We start from the raw sequence: 21,649 nt of genomic DNA, 5'->3' as shown, positions 1-21,649 counted from the left end.
TCATCAAAATTGAAAGACATCAATAAGTATATGTGTACCTGAATCACTCTGCTGTACACCTGAAACACTGAAAATCAACTATACTTCATTAAAGAAAAACAATTGAAAGAGGTCATAATGAAGTTATCATCTGATAGGACATAAGAAATAATTTTTAATAATATTGAGTTGTGGAATTCTTGGCATATAACTCAAAGAACTGAAGACACTGCCATAATAAAGCTTCCATTCTGACATACTTAGCTATGTGAATAGGGTTTTTTTGGCTATTATTGTCTATAAAAATAATAGGCATAAAAACTCTCAAATCTTTTTCATCCTAGCAAAGTTATTCACAGATTTATGGTTTAATCAAGGAAAATAATAGGACCTATCATCTCATTATAAAAATATTTCCAATCAAATTCAACTTTTACGGTTGGGAATAATTTATCAAAAATTGTGATATATGTGATCAACTGAATACTACTAGTTATTGTAATGATAAATTTTTTCTGGACCAAGTTAACACTTAAGGGTCTTATGGTTACAGGAATTTTTTAAATTAAAATTTAAGTTTACATACACATTTGTTACAGAAACATGACAATTTAAGAAGAAAAGTCAAGAAAAACTCAAGAAAAAAAAACCTTTCAAGTGTAAAAATGTATTCAACTACGATAAAAGTCTGAGACATGGAGAGGAGCGAATCAAAAGAAGGACTTACATTTCCAATGGCAAAGAACAACTTGTTCATGCATTTTTTAAATAAATGGCAATGGGAATCAAAATGCTATATATTTAGAAGCATTTGGATATGTTTAAATGAGTTATATAACTATTATTTTTATGTGGCAAAAGGAAAACATTCTGAAAAGTACATGCTTTGTAACTTCTGCTGAAAAATTTAGATCAACTTAACTGTACAAAAGGCACAAAACTTTTCAAAATTCTTACGAGTATGTGACTAAGAAGTTTCAAGACAGCTACTTTAGACCAATGCAGAAGTGTACAAAGGATTTGTATGTTCTGGGAGAAAATCTTCCAAGATATAAAGTAAAAAGAGCAAGTTATAAAAATAAAAACAATGCATACAGTTGGATCCTGTTTGTTTAAAACTAAAGCTCATAAATTTCTGGCTGCTTGTAAATGTTTATACGTTTGTAAATACATAGTATATAATGCTAAAAACTCTACCTGCTCTTGAGAAATTAATAGGTAAGTGAGAGTCAAGAGATTTTCACTTATTTAAATTTTAATTTTTTAAACAAAAATTTTTATCGTAGAGTAGTTTTAAATTTATAGAAAAACTGTGATGGTAGTACAGAGATTCCCATATACACACACCCAGTTCCCCCTATTAGGAAAAGACAGCTGTGCTGTTTCCAAAGCAAAGGCAAATTAATGCACCACTACAAATTATCATTACCAATCTTTACTTGCCCAAACATTCCCTGTCCACTCACTCCTTACTCTCTGCAATGTCTATTCTAAAGCATCCCTGTTCTCTTCAAATCTTCAACCCCTCCCACCTTCATTTCTCAGCATACGACCTCACCCCTTTCAAAGAAAATATGAACCCGTCAGAAGAGACTTCCTGCTCTTTCTACCACCACATACCTAAACCTAAAGCATCTGCCCCAAAACGCTCCTGTCTCTACCTGTGCTTTGGATCCCATTCCTTCCTCCCAAAGACAAGACTCTCGTTTTCCCTCTATTCCTGAAGTCAGGTATTCTGCCCTCTCCTGCCCCACCCCTAAACTGCACAGCTCTCCATCTGCTCCTTTCTTTTGGCACTTAGCTATCTTCCCTAGTGAACTGTAAACTCCCAGAGGTCTTGAGTTAGGGATTCATTTTTTTTCTCCTTAATGACACAGTATTCTCAATAAATATTTGCTTAAGGGATGAATAAATGATTGGAATAAATGTGACTGCCAGCGTGTGTATAAGGTGGCCGAATGTGTTGTAAGGAGGGAGGGTGCAAATGCAGTAAGTCCTCTAAGTTAATCTTAAATTTGTAAAAACAAAAAGTATGAGAGTATATTTTTAAAATACTTTAATTTTCTGATTTTCTTCTCCGTGAAGTTTTGGTTTTATAAGCAGGGAAATAAAACTATTAACAGAAGACTTCAAACAAGAACAACACCAGAGACCACAGGTCATGTGCAAAGTCACCTATTTCCTTGTTTTTTTTTTTTTAATTTAATTTAATTTTATTACTTTTAATAGCGGCACTGGGGATTGAACCCAGGACCTCATGCATGCTAAGCAGGCACTCTACCACTGAGCTACAATCCCTCCCACCTCTGCTATTTCCTTTTTTTCAGGACCAGGAGATGCCATCTACATGAGGGGAGGGAGGAATACTGCTGTGGTTTCACTAAGCAATCTTGACATAAAGATGTCTGCACCAATTCCAGAATAAGAAATTTAACGGTAACGAACAAATGTTCTTTCCAACCCACTTGGAGTCTATGCTTAGGAACAATAGAACTTTTCCATCTGAGGGAAAAGGGTTTTTAAAAAAAAAAAGCACATAGAAGATAGCTGGGTTAGGATTGTGTTTCCGGGTAGGATGTTGTAAAGATTTTTGGTATCTTTGCCCTATGCAGCCCTCAGTTTCTCAGCTACAGAAAGAACCTGACAGATTAACCTCTTAAGAGATCTCTGCTTTTGTTTTATACTAGGGCACATTATTATAAACTACAGTTGTTAGTACTATATTTCTTTTCCAAAAAGAAACTCAGTTAAGAGGTAGAGTATATCCAAGTCAGAAAGCAATTATTTTTGCAAAAATGCCATTCTAATTTTATGCACATAAAATATGCATAGATTATGCATGAGATATAAACTTCCCCAAATATGGTCAATGAGACTATTAAGAGGGTTTAAGATTAGACACTTACACGTTCCTAAATGAATACCTACTACTTTAGTTTGCAGACACGATTACTCGTTAGTCTGCACATTAACATAATCTAATCCTGAACAAAATAATTTTAATACAGTAACAAAATGATTTCAATTCAGTTTAACAAGCAGTGATTGTACATTTACCATGTGCCACATGCAGCACTCTCTCTTTAACGCAGATCTAACCATGATTCCCAGTCCCTCCTCAGCCCCCCCAGATGGTGAGACTGCATGATCTCACTGCATGTGCTTCTCCATGGCTCCATATTGTCATCTGTCTCACTTGTCACTCTGACCTCTGGTTTCTTACCACTAAGCAATCTGAGGTTGCTGGTACACTCTGAACTATTCTGTGCCTCTCTGCTTTTGCTAACTGTGTCATTCTGCAGGAATATAAAAATAAACAAAATGCTATCCCTATTCTAGAGTAACTTTAGTGTGAGACAACAAATAGCTTAATTATGATCTTACAAGTGCCATGAAAAAGAATGATGCAGGGGAGAAAGGCACTTACCAAAGAGAAGATGAAAAGACAGAGATGGGGGTGCAATTGGTGTGCAGATGGGGGTGGGGATGCAAGTCAGGGAATGTTCTTGGAAGGTTACATCTAAACCCAATCTTGAAGGACTGTAGAACACCAACTTTAGCCAAAATTATCATCAACTTCCAGATGTGTATCTCCAGCCAGAACTTTGCTCTCAACTCCAGACTCTCTTACCTAGCTGCCGACTGCTCTTCACCACTATCTTCTCCACTGTCACATAACTCACATGCAACATGTCCCAAACTGAATTCCTTACCTCTCCCTCAAAAGCTACTCTTTCCACAGCCTTCCCAATCTCATGTGATGACAATTTCTTCCTTTCAGTTGTTCAGGCCCAAACCTTTGGAGTCATCCTGGACTCATTCTTGGCAATGTAAAGTCCTGTGCCTTAAAAGGAGCAGCTGGCTGGTGTAGTGTGCGTTAAAATTGGATGGAAGTGAGTTCAAGAGGGAATGAGAGGAAAGGAATTGGAATCAGGTAGCAGACACATCTTTTTCAAAGAAGGAGCAGAATTTAAAAAGTAAATGAGATGGACATGGGATTGAGATAGGTTGTTTTTTTTTAGGGGAGGGAAACATTGCGGTACGTTTGAAGCTGATGGATGACCCAGGAGAGGAACTGATAATGCAGGCGGCAGAGGAGACCATTGCTACAGTAGTGTCCTGGAGTGAGAGCATGAGCAGTTCACTCACAACAGTAAGAATAAGAGCAGAGAAAGGGGCACAGACAAAAGCAGGTCAGGAGGAGATGGGATGGGGGTAGGGGGTGGTGCTATGCATGAATTCTCTTCTGATTGAGTTTATTGATTATCTGTTCTAAATGTCATCAACTGAGAACATGAATAGGAAAGCAAGTGCTGGGGGTTTGAACAGAGAGAAGATGTGAAATAGTTGTTAGGAAAGAGCAGAGTTCTCAAGTTCAGGCTCTTAATGCAAGTAAGAGTCTCATTTACATTTCCTGAACATAATATTTATATGTCTAATAATTCTGGGCTTTTGAGTTAAATAAGTGGATATTTAGTTTTGAAAAACAGTATCTATGAGACATTAAATCAAGCAGAAAGTATGCATTCATGAAGATGGTACGGTTTCATAGAAAGAACATGGCGTTTAAAATCATAAGATCTGGGTTCAGGTTGTGGTTCTGTCACTACTAACTAAATGATCAAATGCAATTCCCTTGTGCTTTCAAAGCCTTGATAACTTCATCTGAAAGAGAGGGTAATACCTACCTCCCATGGTTATCATGAAGACTAAATGCAGTGGTACTGGAGGCAGTACTGTGGCAATTGCATAGTGTTAAGTAAATGTTAACTATTATTGTTTCTTTGTTATTTAACTGTAGATTGATCAACTAGATTGATTTATCTATAGATCAACTGTAGATCACTAAACTATAAAGTATCTTTGAGAGAACAGTGAAAACTTTCTCAGCAAAATACATATAGCACTGAAAACAAGACAAGTTTTAAAACTAGTCACATGTTCTGAGATATAAAGATACTAAAATTTACTTTGTTTTCTTAATCGCTTCTCCTACAAGAAGATCTCAGAGTCCCACAGCTGGCAAGTCAGTTTGGCAGAGAAGGGATGTAGCAAGAAGCTGAGAGGTTATGTGTACTGTGAAGAAGAGACCCACAGTGAGTCAGCTTTGGGCAAAATGGGGAGAATTCACTGTGCTCTCAATGCAAGGCCACCTCCTTGCGCAAGTCACGCCTGTGCCGACATCGCCCTCTGGTGGCCAATGAAGTTGGTTGCAAAGCTCTGCAAAAGAAGGCCCCAGTCAGCTGCACAAGGAAAAGCTCTGCAGTATCTGGTTATCACCCTTGCCAGGACTGACTTGGTTAAAAAAAATAAAATAAAATAAAAACATCACTATCCAAAGAGTGCTATTACATGTAACCCAATTAACTGCCCTTTCTATATCTAGACTCGGAAACCCGGTAATTTCCACTGTTGGCCTAAGTGAGCCTGCTATAAAATTGTACCAAGAGCACCGGTGATGACTTACTGAACCTCATCTAACAACAAACTCGAAGTTGGGTGTATAATAACATAAGGAAGTCTAGGGCCCTTCCATCACTTCTGAAGAAGTAGTCAGAAGAAAAAATATTTCATTTAGAAAGTTTCCAGGCAAAACACAAGCACAAAATCTATCATTTTGTCAAAAACCATCATTTGATAATCTATAAAAATCAGACCCATATAAGAGAAGGCCCTATTCACAGAGAACTCACTCACTGCACCAGATTTCTACAAGACCAAATAAGAAAGTTCTTTTCCTTTCTTCTTCAATGTCTCTGAACAGCCACCTCTCCTCCTCCCATTTATCCTTAGACAAGCCTTCTATAAACAAGGTAGTATGGGGGGAAAATAAGCAATTTATAATTTAGTTATATTATAACTATAAGCTTTGTATTATTCTTTTTGAACAGGTTGGTAAATCCACGTGTGTGAATCCAACTGGCCCAAAAGTAAGTTTCCCCCTAAACCCTACATTCTAGACAGCCAGTTCTTCGTAGAAATCACTGTTAACAACTTTGAGAGCAGCCTTTCTGAGCTAATGAACTTTTAATTACAGGTTATTCACATATTAAATATTAGCAGGGAAAATTTAATAATTTTTTTATAAGCAAAATAGTTTCAAAAAAACTTTCCTCTTCTTGGGTCAAGTTAACGGTACATAGATCAAGTCACCCAAGATGAATGACAAAATCTACTGCTACCATCTCATCATCCTCACCCTCCTAAGCCGAGTCCAGGTGGTGGAAGCAGTGCACAGCTTAAGTAAAATTTTAAATAAAAAGCAGCAGGCTTCCTACAGCTGTGACTGATGAAAAAGAGAAAATCAACTCAAAGTAAGAAGAAGGAAGGAAGTATTAAAAGATACAAGCAGGAATTAGAAACAGAAAAATAATAGAAAAAAAACTGTGAAACCAAAAGCTAGATCTTTAAAAAGATAACTGATAAACCTCTATCCAGACTCTTCAAGAAAAAAGAGGACACAAATTACCAGTATAATGAATGAGAGGGCATGACAAGAGAGCCTACAGACATTTAAAGAATTAGGTAATATTATAATTTTATCTCCATTAATCCAACAAATTAGAGGAAAAAGACCAACTCTTTAAAAGATACAAACTACCAAAGCTCACTTAAGAAGAAACAGAAAACCTAAACAGTTCATATCTCTTAAAGAAATCAAATCCGTTGCTAAAAACCTGACAAAGCAAATTCCAGACCTAAATGGCTTCACTGATGAAGTCTATCAAACATATTATAGAAGAAAACATCAATTCTGCACAAACTGTTGTGGAAAACAGAATAAGAGGGAATATTTCCCAACTCATTTTATGATGTCAGCGTGACCTCAATTCTAAAACTGGACAAAAGCCTCATAAGGAAGCAATAGACCATAGCCCACATGCACACAGATGCAAAAATCCTCAATCAAATGTTAGCAAATCTGATCCAGTAATATATAAAAGCAGCAAATCTCTTTTAAAGGGTTTAATCCATTTTTTAATCCTGACCTGGGATTACTATCAAAGACAAGTGGCATCTGACTCCATTCTAAATTCAGTCTTGGTGTAAACAAAGAATTTGAAGTATCTAACTTTACAAAGCTACTTTCAAAGAAAAGGCACAGCAGACAGTTTATTTAGGAAATTAAGAGGTAGATTATACAGTAGTTGAGACATTACAGAAGAAATTTTAGGGCTAAGAGTAATCTACAACTTCAAGAACACATACTCAACTGAAGTATAATGAACCTACCTCTTTGGTTTCTAACAAAGAAATTTAGATAAAGAGAAAGTTACTAGCTTATACTAAAAAAACTCAGTTGTTTCCTCAAAGGTTTCTAAGATTATGACCCAAAGTATAACCCCTAATCTATTTTCTGAACCTATACATCCAGTTTGGCTTAATTACTTACCTTCAACCTGGCTAGTGTCTGAGCATGGTTTCTTCTTTGACTCCGAATTCCCGGTTTTCTCATCAACATCCAAGAGAGGAATATAGTCTGTTTTTCCAACAGTTTCTCCCACAACATCATCAAAGGCCTCTGCCTCCAGTGTGGCAATAAAGTCCCGTTTTATCTCTTCCTCAATTTCTGGAGGTGGCTCTGTTAATGCATCTGCAAGACTGAGGTCAGCCATTCTGCACCACTGCAACTGCCTGGTTAAGGGAAAAAAAATACTTCATGTAATGAGCACTGCAAAGGGAAAAACACTTCTAGAAACTCTTGCCATTGTTTTACACAAAAAAGGAATTTAAAATCCAAAATTTTAGAGCTAAAAGAGACTTCCTTGTTTTATAGATTAGAAAATTAAAGTTGAGTAATGGACAGACAGTCTTACCCAAGGTAAACACTTATTTTCTCACATCTCTGGGAGGTAAAACAGAGCCAAGTACCACTCTACCCTTTTCATTAATAAGAAAATGAAGTATAAAAATATATATATATATATATATCAATTTATCCAAAGTTATAGTCAGTAAGACTCACATCATGTCTTTTGATTTAAAGTCTTAAAACCCTTTCAACAATTCCATGTATCCATTTCTAAATCATATCCCAGAATAATTCTCAAAAATATATACAAAAAAAGGTCAGGTTAGATTACATTCCTATTTAAAAACAAAAAAAACAAACAAAAAAAAAAAAGGTTGCATTACTATTCGGCAAATGAAGTAACTTTTCTTTATCAGCAACTAGGAGTATGGGCTTTATCCTGTACAGGTTAAGTACTGTTTCTCCATGAATCACTTGGACACAGCTCTGTAAACCAAACTACACTTAGCCCTGCTGGCGTGAAAAATATGAACACCTGAATTACTTCCCTGAATTAGCTAGGGGAAGCAGTCCCTCTCTGTGTGAAGACAACCATCTTTATAGAACACCAGACTTTCAATTTTTAAACATAATCCGAAATTAAAAAGAATAATCTACTACAGGCAAAACTGTTAAATGAATAACCAAGAAAATACAGAAATGCATAATGTAATAAAGAGCTCTCAGTATATATATAGCACACTAGAAAATAAAAAAAGTGTGCAGGGTACTCTGCTTTCAAAGAGTCTAATTTAATAGAGACCCTAAAAGACTTTCAAAAGGATGAGTGGACATGTGAGCCATAATCTTGACCCAGTAAATGTAAATCAAATAGCAACCCTCAACTGCATAGTATACTATGCTTCAGCCTACTCAGAAATTTATTCTTCCTCATGTTCCCCCATACACACCAATGCTGGGTCAGGCACATGACCAGACTATGGCCAATCAGAAGACAAAGTGAATGGTTAGAAAAGGCCCATTTCATGACTATATCCCAGAAGGAAGGTCCGCAAGTGGCAGTTGTTCAGTTGCCCTGGTTATCTTCTTTCTCAAATCTAAGTGAGCAACTTTCCAATCTTTCTTTTGTTTACTCAGTCCATTTCTGCTGCTTGCAACCAAAGAATCTCAACTAATATACATAGTCTTTCCCCAACTCAAATTTTTAAAAGCCAAAATTTACTGTCATTCAACCCACTTAATGGCCAGGCATTCCTTTCAGACTCCCCTCCACTGTCTACTTTTCTCCAACAAATGTAGTAACACACAGCAAAGAATACAGTCATTCTATCTTCATTTTTGTCCCTATACACTCTCCTCCTCCCACTTATACTATCTGTGCTACAAATATGAAATTCATAGGCCTTTTTCTTTCAGTTTCCTCCATAGGATGAAGCTGTGAGGCTACTACAACAAAACACACATGAAACAAATACTTCAAGACTCTTGAAAAACCAGAAGTCATCCTATCCCTAATGCCCAATCCCAACACCTAAAAAGCTTTCCTGTATGTTTCAATGTTGTATAAAGTATAAGAATAATGGCATAGCAGCTTAAAGCAGCACATATAATAAAAGTGGAAGGAGGGGGGAGGGTATAGCTCAGTGGTAGAGTACCTGCTTAGCATGCATGAAGTCCAGGGTTCAACCCCCAGTACTTCCATTAAATAAATAAATGAAAATAAGCCTAATTACCTCCCCTACTTCCACTCCAAAAAAAGTGGAATGATACAGAGAACATTAGCATGACCCCTGGGCAAGGATGACACACAAATTCGTGAAACGTTCCTCATTTTTCACAACAATGTAGATGTACTTAACATTTTTTAACTATACACCTAAAAATGGTTAAGGTGGTTAATTTTATGATGTGTATTTTACCACAATTAGATTTTTTTCCTTAAAAATGAGATATACAAAAGAAAAAATAAGCTAATATTAGAGACAATATACTCATAAAATATTCAATTAATCCAAAAGCACACAGAAAAAGAACAGATAGAACAAACAGACTAGTAAGATGACAAATTTAAATTCAACCATATCAGTAATTACCATTAAATATAAATAGCCTAAATACACCCAGTTAAGACAGGGACTTTCAGATTGAATAAGAAAAAGAGCCACCTATACATTGTCTACAAGAAGTCCACTTTTATTAAATACAAAAAAAAAAAAAAAAAAAAAGGCAAGGATGTGGAGAGGTTGGAACACTTGTATATTGTCAGTAGGAGAAGAAAATGGTACAGCCACTATGCAAAACAGTATAGTAGTCCCTCAAAAAATTAAAACTAGAACAATCATAAAACCAGCAATTCTACTTCTGGGCATATACTTGAAAAAGAATTGAAAGAAGGGTCTCAAAGAATATTTGTATATCTATCTTCACAGAATCATTATTCACAATAGCTAAAATGTAAAAGCAATCAAAATGTCCATGGATAGATTAACAGATAAACAAAATGTGGTATACACACACAATGGAATATTATTCAGCCTTGAAAAGGAAGGAAATCCTGACACATTTTACAACATAAATAAACTTTGAGGACATTGTGCTAAATGAAATAAGCCAATCACAAAAAGACAAATGCTATATGATTGCACTTATATGAGGTACTCAGGATAATCAAAATTATAGAGACAGAAAATAGAATGGTAGTTGCTGGAGGCGGGAGGGAAAGTTTATGGGAGGGTTATTGTTTAATGGGTAGTTTCAGTTTTGCAAGATGAAAAGGATGGTGGTGACAGCTGTACAACAATATGAACATACTTCATGCCACTGAACTATATGCTGAAAATTGGTTAAGATAAAAGAAAAAGGGGCTTGAAAGTAAAAGGACAGAGAAAGATATACATGCAAACATTATTTAAAAGGAAGCTAGGGTAGCTATATTAATATAAGACCAATTGGACTTCAGAACAAACAATACTACCATCAATAAAGAGATACATTACATAATGATAAAGGGGTCAATTCATCAAGATAAAACAATCTAAATGTGTATGCATATGACAACAGAGCTTTAAATTTAAAATACATGCAACAAAACTGGTAGAACTAAAAGGAGAAAAAAACCAAATACACAAATATACGCAAAGCCTTCTTCCTTCTGTCTCAGTAATCATTACAACAAAATTTTTTCCTTAGTATTACTATTTTTCTTGTGCAAGTAGCCCATCATGGTGTGAAAATGCATAATTAAAAATTAAATGCACTGTAGGTTTGTACAGCTTACTAAAATCAATCTTTCAAGAGCAAACAAAATTTGGTAGTCTTAGGAATTTACTACAAATTATATGGATTTCAGTAACCATGCAGTAAGAAAAACAGACACCCATGAAATATTGACTCATTGAATTCAACTAAATTTTATTAAAAACTCAACATAAATATTATTTATGTACTCACGTACAAACAAAATTCTGAAAGGTCAAGTTTCTGAAACTGTAAAGCTTACAATACTCTTTAATAAATAGATTAAATTACAGGTGGGGTTTTTTTTGTTTGTTTTTTTTTTTGCAGGGGGATAAACTTCAATTTCCAAAAACAAGTAAGTCATAAAATTCTACCAAAAATCACACTTTAGTTAATTGTTAACCCTAAAGCCAAAAATAAATATAAAAATAAATCAAAAATAATGGAAAAATTAACAAAAATAATTCTATTTAGCAATATCTACTAACTACAACAGTGACGTTAAATCTAATTTAGCCAGTCTGTTAGGAAAAAACTAGTGCCGAGAACAAATTAAGTTTAAAAAAAGAAATGCACAGAGGGATTTCAGTTATAACATCATGCAAGTTGGTGACTTCTCTCCATAAATATATGTATGTGTAAAGTTGGACAAAATCGTTTTTCTTAAAATCTGCTTTGGGTAAGATCAGTGAGAGTCTATGGCCCTCCTGTCTGGAGTTGCTTCCATCTCCATCCTACCCTATGCCAGCTGGGGGAATTACAGTCTTACCACTGTGGGGCTGGTGACAAAAACCGACAACTCTGCTGTCAAAGGGGGTGACTTGATTCGGCGTGGGAGGCAAAACTCCCATAAGCATGACAGAGCCAAAATAACCACTACTGAATTCAGAATGCAGGGGCTTCCTGGGGGAACCATGCAAAGAGGAGTTCGAACATAATTTCAACTGTTACAAACATTTGAATGGGCATTTTAATGTTCCTATCATAGTCATCGGTATGAGGGGCACACCTATAACTCATTTACAGCACATGAATATGGGTGGGAAGTCCTATTCTAGGCACCACCCAAGCTACTTTACACATTAAGTATTACAGTCCCTCCAGATCCTGTCAGGAAAAAATGCTGAAAAATGACTCATTAAAGAACTTTGTAAAAGTCTGACAAATGTCAAAGGGTTCCATAAAAAGGAACTGCTTTTCCTTTTTATAGCTATGATTATTACTACCAGTTAGCCTTTGAAAGCTGTTATGAACCAAAACCAATAAGGGATGTCTATAATTAAACAGTTTCATACTCAAAGAGAACTTGAAAGGATATCCGTACCATCTTCAACAACATAGAATAAGAGCCCAGTAATTTATTTTTCCTGAAAATATATAATTATAATGCTTATTTCATGCAATCTACTCAAAATTTTCCTAATATAGGACATGGGTGAAAACAGAGACAAAAGTGGCAATACTTTTTAAACCTCATTTATCTGAGTACAGATTCTCAAAGGGCAGCTTTTATCCATGGTAATCTTTCCCCTCCCTCCCCAAACCCTAACCTCCCAAACCACTTTCTGGGCTGACATGTGGTTCATGGAATATGAACAGCAGCTTAAATTCAGCCTAAGAAGGTAAAATTGATGGAAAATTAGCTAAAAAGTGGGAGGGTCACTTGGCTCTGAGTGCATGTAGCCAACCACCCAGCATCTACATCTCAACAATTTCTTGTCATCACTTATAAATAGAAGTATGATTTAAGCACACATACGCGTGCACACTCACAATCTACTTATGGAAAACGACCCTGTAAAGGCAATGCCAATGTGAAGGAAGTGAAAATACTAGCTTTTAAGCAGAAAGCCCCAATCTTCAATAAACTAAAGAGAAGATTATTCAAATTCATAGCTACTCTATTCTAAAACATGTACAAGCATAATAAATTCTTTAAGTGCTCTACAGATTTGTTAAACTGATTCTGCAAGTGTTCCAGAACTGATTTTAATAAATTCATGAATGAATGTCATCCCACACTTACAGACTCACTTAAGGTCACTCACTTAGTATTCATGTCTAGTTATGTATTTTATGGACAAAAGGATACAACAGTGTTCTTCTCAAATCTGGATATTCAGGAAGATCCAAATTTTCCCTTGTGAATCCAAATTTTCCCTTGTGAATGAGAAGTATCTACTTTTTAAAAAATTCTCATTGACTATACTGTTTCTTTTCCATTTGTATAGATAAAGTTAACTTTAGATGGATTTTTTAATAGGAGGCAAGAAAAGAAAGCTAGTTATAGAAGTTTCTATGCTTCACTGAGGCATTAGTTTAACCTGACTACCACTATAGCTTTGAGTGAGTCACCCTCAGGGACTGAATTCCCTAATCTGTAAAACGAGAGTAGTTGTTAAATGATTCTTGGGGTTGACTAGTCTATAAGCTACTTATAACTCAGTTTCATCACTTGAATTAGAAATAAATAAATTTCATTTAGGCACTCATTGTGACTGTGTGACAATTATTTTATACATTAAGTACTCTCAATTATAACTGGGTTCAGGTTTATTAAAAGGCAAAAGCTTTTTTGCAAAGGGAGAGACTAAAAACAAACTCCCCAGTGCACAGAGCCTGCTTGAGCAAATGTGACTAGAGCTTAAGAGACTCCACCCAGTTCTGGCTAACATCAAAGGAGACTCTCGACACCACTCTGCCAGAAAATAAGCCCCATATTATTTAACCAGGCACCAGGAGAACACATTTTTCAAGCATAGCACTTTGGACATCTGATCTTTCACTCTGACTACATGTCTGAAGTGAAACTATCCGGCGAGAGGGTTTTGAAAATAGGTAAACCAAGGCAAGAGGAAATGACAGGACATGATGATAAAGCATAAAAGAGAATTTTGGTCTCTTGACTGTGCTCTTACTATTAATAGCTATGTGCTCATAAAGAGCAAATAGGAATATATAATGAGATCACAAGCATCTTCTCTGTTGTATGGTTTACTTTGGATCACACTCTGGAATTAATTATTAATAAATAAAATATTTTCTAAATAAGGAATTTGGGATTGACATACACATACTACTATACATAAAACAGATGAACAATAAGGTCCTACTATATAGCACAGGGAACTATATTCAGTATCTTGTAATAACCTATAATAGAAAATATGAAAACATATATATAGATGTATATATGTAACTGAATCACTTTGCTGTACATCTGAAACTAACACAACACTGTAAATCAACCCAGATAGTATGGGCAACTTTTCAAGTTTCCAGAAGTCCTCTTAAAAATTTTAGGTCAGCCTTATCTACAGTCACTAGATGGGATCCGTGCTGATTCTGTCTGATGAGAAATTAGCAATCTAGGCCTATTCTTGCCTCTGTCCTCCCCTAAACTCCCCTCACCCCAACCCCTGACCAAAGATGCTGCTTTGAAACTAAACTGGAGGAAGAAAACTTATGAAAACGAAAAACAGATGCCTAATTCCCAACAACATACTCAAGACACTTTTCATAACAACTGTAATATTTTCACTTCACTGTCACATTAGCCAAACTTCTACCAAGATTCCTTTGCGGCAGCCAGCATTCTCTTTTTAGAAGCATAAAATCCTATTTCACAATTTTAAGGGGATATACACCCCTTGAAGGACTATCATTCCACCTTGTGTGAATTTAATTATCAAGCAGCTTTCCTCCTAACCCCAGAGATAAATTCCATTGAAAGTGTCTGGGTTTCTGGTTTTAGAGTAAAAGGGGATAAACATAACTGAGAAACATGGAACATTTCAGGGAACCAAGCAGACCTGGATAAAGTATCAAAGAAGGGAGAGGGTATGTGGGCCTAGAGGACCTAGGAGGTTGAAAAAAGGAGTAGGGGGAGGTTGGAATGGGTAAGTGATACAATGCCAAAGGCAAGCTCAACACCTTTCAAAACAATGCTTCTTGTCAGTTTTAGAAAAAGGAAGAAACTTTCTTCTCAGTAACCTGGACTAGTTTGGAAACAAAATTATCATTCATAACACTGTTTATCTAAAGGAAATATATTCTGAGTTCCAAATAACCAATTAAATAAATAAATGTTTAATAATTTCTAAAAGTAGGAGACTGTTCATAATACTCAAAATTTTCTCCACGATTGATATTCTTTCCTGTTTCTGGGGGGTGGGATGGAGGAGTGAGTTATGGACAAGACACAGAACTGTACAGATAAGTGGGCTAACATTTTCTTCTACACTTTTTTTTGCATGACAGAGAATTCTGAGCCAGCACTAAGCACATATCCCAGGAGAGTGCTGTGGCCAAAATGCAGTATTTGTTCCTCAGGCTTGGAAGAAACCCAGCATCCCAGATAGTCCCAGAAACCATTTATAATCTAACACGGTTAGGGATATAGCCTGCATTGTAAAGATTTCATATTCAACATGAGACTTGTTGAGTTTGCCTAGCAAGCTTTCAGTTACTAAATGGGGACTTTATTCCTCAGATTTCTTTTAATGAATTTCTTTCAGAGGCCTATTACATATCAAGCTGAACCTTATTTGTCTGGGGGCAGTGTTCTGTTTGTAATTTATTTAACTTGAAAACATTGATTTCTACTTTCAATCAAAACAGTGTTTCACTCAAGTAAAACAAAATCTTTCTTAAGGACCCCTAGGGAAATCAGCTACCATCTTATTCAGCTCGCAGGCTCATATGGTCCCTGAGGCTACTCTGCATTTCTCCTGCTCCTCCCCAGAACCAGACCAGCAAACGGCAACAGATAGCTCGGCAACATCCTGACTATCCTCTAGCGGTAAACTCCGAACCCCCTGTAGACTATATTAACTTTCCACCCCCAGGTGCCTCCCTACGCACGACAAGGACAACAGCTGTACTATTATGAACTGATGGAATTTCCAGGCTCGGCAGCGCTCTGTGCATCACCACCATTTGTCCTGTTCATCATAAGATGGGCAACAGGAGAGAGCCCTTGATTACTAGAATAGCTGAGACCATGGCCCAGTGACATTCCTATATGAAAGAACCCACTGATACATATTACTTCCATGTTGTCCCCAAAACAGAGTTCCTTTTCCTACTGCCATTTAGGGAGCATTGTCCTGTAAATATTAAAACATGTATACACATGCACACATAATTCACATACATAAAACCTTGTAGCCCAAGGCTGAAAGCATAGTTTGCTTACTTACGGGAACTATCCAGGCAGTTTATATTCGGTCCTGACTGAATGCATTTTGGATCTCTAAACAAGCACCTGCCACATTTCTGTCCAAGTGAATTCAAATCTATTTCTCCAAGAAGAATAATCTACACTAGATACCTCCCACTGTCAGCCATGTGATACAGCCAGCATGCTGTCTGCTGCAGTCTGGTTATGTTCGCCAAAACAAGAGACGACAATGACACAGCACTTACATTTCTGTTACAACCATCCTTAAGAACAAATCTTCAACTTTATCTCAATTTTTTAATAGAAGAGCAAACCTTAAAATGATTCTCAATAACACCTAATGCCCCCAAATTTTGAAAAAAAGAAACTTATTAAAAAAAACTTTACTATTCATTCCAGTTAAGTCTACCTCAGTCTAACAGGCCAAACCACCTCCCCCCAAAAAACCCACTCAGAGTTTAAACAAAACTCTGAAACTCATCCCAAAATTATTTCTAACCACTTAAGATCTCTAAAGGCTTTAAAAAAAAAACACACACACAGCAATTCTAATAATCTAGAATCCAATTCCCTCACTTTAACAGATGATAAAAAGAGCATCAGAGAAAACAAATCACTTGTAAATGATACCAGGACTGAGGGTCAGGCTAAGAGGAGACCCACAGAACACCAGACACTGGATGTGACAGAACTGACCAAATCTTGGAATTTTATAATCTCTGCTCTTATCTGACACAATATCACTATACTTCAAAATCAGTTTTTTTGTTCTACCTTTTTCTTAAAAGGATGAAGGCAGTTGGGAAGAGTTCTGAATATCAGGAAAACATATCAGTTGATTTAAAAAAAAAAAAACCCAATAACTGATTTGTTTTGTTTTAAATCCAAACTCCTTAGTGTGATATAAAGACCACACAACCCTAAGACAATCTAGTCTGACCCCCAACAACAATCATCAGCAGTTTTCCACATGGGGGAGACCCACAGTTTAGTCACATGGGACCAGCTGCCATTTCACAGACACACCACTGATACTATCACTGCACACCTTGCTCCTACTATTCTCCACACTTCAAATTCTCTTCACTTTCTCATTTGTCAAAGGCTTCAAATCAGGTCCGCATTCCATCACCTTTCTGAGATTCTGTTTTAGAATCTGTTCTCCCAGTGCCATTCAGAACTAACACATCATCTATACTTGTAACAAACTCTACAGTCTGATCTGTACTGTAGCTTTATATACCACCAGCTCCTGGAACCTACTCAGTCCCAAAGGGGAAGGACCATGTCTAAATGATGTGTGTATCTTCTCTAGGTGGATTACTTTATACAGAAGATGAGCCAAAACAACAAAAACCAACAAAACAAAGGGGCTACCTAAACAGCCAGTTCTAAAATGGTATAACAGAAGTGAATAAAAACTAAGTCTAATCTGAAATTAATCCATGATGCCAAAGCTACAAAAACTCTTCAGAACTGGAAAAAGAATAAACAGATTCAAGATTAAAAGGTCATCACTAATCAAGACTATTTACCTCATTTCTTCTACTTTCTAAACATAGCTAGTGCCAGAGCGATTACGGAAAGAAAGCCAACAGAGAGTAACCATACAAGCCAGTTCTCCACGCTGGGCATCTTATCATTATTAGGCAGGGCAGTAAAAATAGCTATCTGCTTTTAGAAAAGCACAACATGATGCAGTGTGGCAAAAACAAATCATTTTTTGTTCAACAGATCAGCCACCACCATCATGTTAACATCACTGAACAAATATTACAACTTCTCTAATTATTAAAATGTTAAATCTCTATCATCTCACTTGCCTCTGTCAAGGAGTAATAAACGTATTGCACAATTTTAAGCTACTCAATTCTGGGGAAACTGGATAAAGAAAAGACAGTCACACCTGACCAGCTCTTAGCTTTTGAGAATTATTTCATTTACGAAAAACTTCTCCATGAAGTAGTTTCTCTCTGAAGTTCACAGCCACAGTATGCCATATTTTATTGTATAAAATGTCAGCAAAAGTGAAGGAGAATGAAAGGTAGAACTAAGAAGAGATAGGGATTTGTGCTAATAATTCTGTAATTACTTACTTACTAAGTGTCTCTCCTCCAGAGCCAGCCTTGGACTCTGACTTCCTGAATGGGAAGGACAGCATCTTTTTTACCTTTCATCGTGAGCATACAGGATAATAAAGTGACACCCTGTAGGCTCTCACTAAACAGACATGCATCCTATTGGTTGTGCTCTGTTCTGTATCATGACACCAGCCTTCTCTTGCTGGGGTTGACATTTGCCTAGCTGAAGGACCCTTCTGGCTCTTGGTCCTAGGCACAGAATCAGCGCTGGGGCACAGCAGCTCAGCTCAGGTCCTCTGAGCAGGAAAAGAGGACAGCATCAACGCTGCAGGAGCATTTACCAGGCATTTTGTTGAACAACCTTAGTGGTGGTAAAGCCTTACCTTTAACATAAAAGTACCTTACAGATGCTTTCAAAAAGGAGAGTGGGGGAGCCTAGAAGTACAAATAATACTATTAAGTGAAAACTAAACAAGCAAAGTGAAAAGTCAAAGGAATATTTCAAGTTATTATTTAACATAACTTTTAACATTTTACCCGAAACAGAGGAAAAGATCTGAGTAAAAAGCAAAAGGCCAGTGGAACAGAATCAACCAGGGAAAGAGTTGTGCAATTTCGGTTTTTAAGAGTTGATTCTGAAAAGCAGCCACAATTGAGGGCTACTGAATTAATCAACCATCTACCTAACACAGTATAGGTAAAGTTCACTGCAATGAAACATAGCAAGATTTATAAAACTAAACACTAGAGAGAGATCAAGTTCTCCCATTGTCAGGAGTGTGGTTTACCAGAAGTAGAGCCTAAGATTTTTGTAAATGTGATTTACTGAGGGACTGCCCTCAGGAGAAACCCGTAGGAGAGGGAAGAGAAGTAAACTTGGTTTCAGTGGAAGTCTAGCTGCTCTACCTTCTCTCTGGGAAGCTATGAGGTACAGCTGCACCACAGAGTCAGTGCCACCATGAGGAGGGGCCAGGTTTCTGTAACCCTCACCAGGCAGTCACTGGCTGAGGGATGCACTGGCTGGTTTAGGGGACCTACAAAGGGCACCAGCATCATATACTACAGAAGCTTCAACTGTGTAACAAAAAGGAACTGGTGTAGGTATATAAATAGCAAGGAAAGTTGACTCTAATCAAAAACCCATTTGTAGAAAATGACGAAAATGTTAATTCACTAAGATTTACTAATATTAAATATTAAGCTTATATATACCTAACACAGCTAACCAAAAATACATAAGACTGACCGTAATGAGGAAAAATAGATGAGCCCTCTCCTTCAAAGGGGGATACTGTTATATACCTCTCCCGGCAACTGACACATCAAGCAAACAAAAATCAGCAAGTATATACAAGATTTGAACAACTCAATATACAAGTTTCAGCTACTGGACTACAGAGTACACCGGAGAAGACACTTTCTCTCCCAGTACACATGAAACTTTCTTTTTAAAATAACTGTATACTAGGAAATAAAGCAAGTCTCATATTTTAAAAATAATTATATAATCTACTACTTATGAAACATAAATAAGTTAGAAATAAAAGCCTAGAAGATTCTTTAATATATTAGGACATTTTAAAACACACTACAAAAAAATAAAATAAATAAAATAAAATAAAAATAAATAAAAATAAAAATAAAAAATACAACACACTACAAATAACTCATGAATTAAACCGTAACAAAAATGAAAAAATACATAGAACTGAATAATAATAAAAATATTATATAAGAAAGCTTGAGGAATATACCTAAAACGTGAATTTAAGGAACATTTCCAGCCTTGAGTGCTTATATTAGAAAAGGAAGGATAAAATTAATTAGTTAAGCATTACTTTTAAGAGTTAGATAAAAATAAGTCTGAATAATCAAAGGAAGGAAATAAAATCATAAACAAAAATAAGGCACAAAGAAACAGGATTGGAAATCAACAAAGCAAAAGCCCTCTTTGAGGACTAATGAAGTTAACTCTGGGAAGATGGACCAAAAAAGAAGAGAAGGTACAAATGAACAATTTTAGGACAGAAAAAGAATAATCCCACAAATAAAGCAGAGAAAAAAAATATAAAACTATGCCAACAAATTTGAAGATCAGATGAAAAAGAGTATGTAGTACAAAAACTCATCCAAAACACAATAAATAGGGGAGGGTATAGCTTAGCAGTAGAGCATGTGCTTAGCATGCACAAGGTCCTGGGTTCAATCCCCAGTACCTCCATTAAAAAATAAATAAATCCAAAACACAATAAATAGAAAACCTAAACAGTACTAAACCAGTTAAAGAAATTGAACTAAATCTTCCAAATATACACACATACACCCCACCAAGGGCTTTACAAGAGTTGTGCCAAATATTCAAGGGGCAGATAACGCTGATCTAACACAAACTCTAGAAAATAGAAATTCTCCCCAACTCATTTTATAAGACTAATATAAGTAGAATGTAGTAGTTAGAGGCCCAGATTCACACTGGACCACAAGAAGTTCAAATCTGGGTTCTACCAGTTAGTATCTATGTGACCTTGGGCAAGTTTCTTAACTGCTTTGTTTCAGTTTCCTTGTATGTAAGCTGGGAATAACAGTATTACCTACTTCTGGATCTGTTAATACATAAAATATTTAAAACAGTGACTGTATGTCTGTATGTATCTAAAGCACTGTATGTGCTTTAGATAATTTGCTATTGATTAATGGTAGTATACCCATGAAACTAACAGCAGACAAGAATACAACATGGGAAAATTCTAAGCAAAAGTAAACTCATGAACTTAGATCAGGGGTCAGCAAATATTTTCTGTAAAGAGCCCCATAGTAAACTGTTTAAACTCTGTGGCCCATAGGATAACTTCCGTCACAAAATAGGCAATCCTTGTTTTGCAAAGTTCTAATATGCACAAATTTCAGCTACCATAGTTTAGTTAGGTAACACCAGTCCTCCAACAACCTGGTTCAAGTTTCAGTCACCACAGTATATTAACTGTGACTAACTGCATAAAGCACAAAATTTGCTGCTAGCTTTTCAGTCTATAAACTACTACATAAATAACAGGTGTGCATCAAGATCAGTGACCTATCACATCACTTTCTTCAAAGCCTGTTAGTGACTGAGCATCTGTTACTTAGTCCATGCATAGACAGTTGTGTTGCCTTGCCTTCCAGTAATAAACCCATGTGACATTTTACAAAAAGGATAGTTGATAGAGGGAACTGACCAACAAAAATGCAAGTGCAGCAAAGAACTAAAGAAAAGTGACACCACCAAGTGAAGTACAAATTTAATGTGAATGGAGTTAACAGAGGTAATAGCGCTCTGTGGAAATGTTGACTCTATCACCAATCAAAAGACTGGATAAGCAGCCAGAGGAACTTGGTGGCAGTGAGCTTATCTACATAAATGAGCAAAATGGTTTGGTA

The 21,649-nt window shown here is 36.2% G+C and overlaps 1 protein-coding gene and 1 pseudogene across 15 annotated transcripts in view; one reads left to right on the top strand and one right to left on the bottom strand.

Moving 5' to 3' along the window:
* MAP4 (microtubule associated protein 4) overlaps positions 1–21,649 on the bottom strand; it is a 149,284-nt gene that overhangs the window by 85,830 nt on the left and 41,805 nt on the right. For 14 of the 15 annotated variants that reach the window (XM_074344985.1, XM_010973014.3, XM_045509050.2 and 11 more), the window contains one exon: positions 7,373–7,614. In XM_074344985.1, the coding sequence (XP_074201086.1) occupies positions 7,373–7,595 (223 nt within the window). In that variant the 5' untranslated portion in view covers positions 7,596–7,614. Of the gene's footprint in view, positions 1–7,372; positions 7,615–16,170; positions 16,308–21,649 lie in introns of those variants that run through there. The other variant, XM_010972928.3, reaches the window with a different exon arrangement.
* LOC123613888 (U6 spliceosomal RNA) lies at positions 9,475–9,567 on the top strand (annotated as a pseudogene).

Source organism: Camelus bactrianus, chromosome 17 (assembly GCF_048773025.1).
Source record: "Camelus bactrianus isolate YW-2024 breed Bactrian camel chromosome 17, ASM4877302v1, whole genome shotgun sequence".
Lineage (NCBI taxonomy): Eukaryota > Metazoa > Chordata > Mammalia > Artiodactyla > Camelidae > Camelus > Camelus bactrianus.
This window is presented reverse-complemented; position numbering and strand designations above follow the sequence as displayed.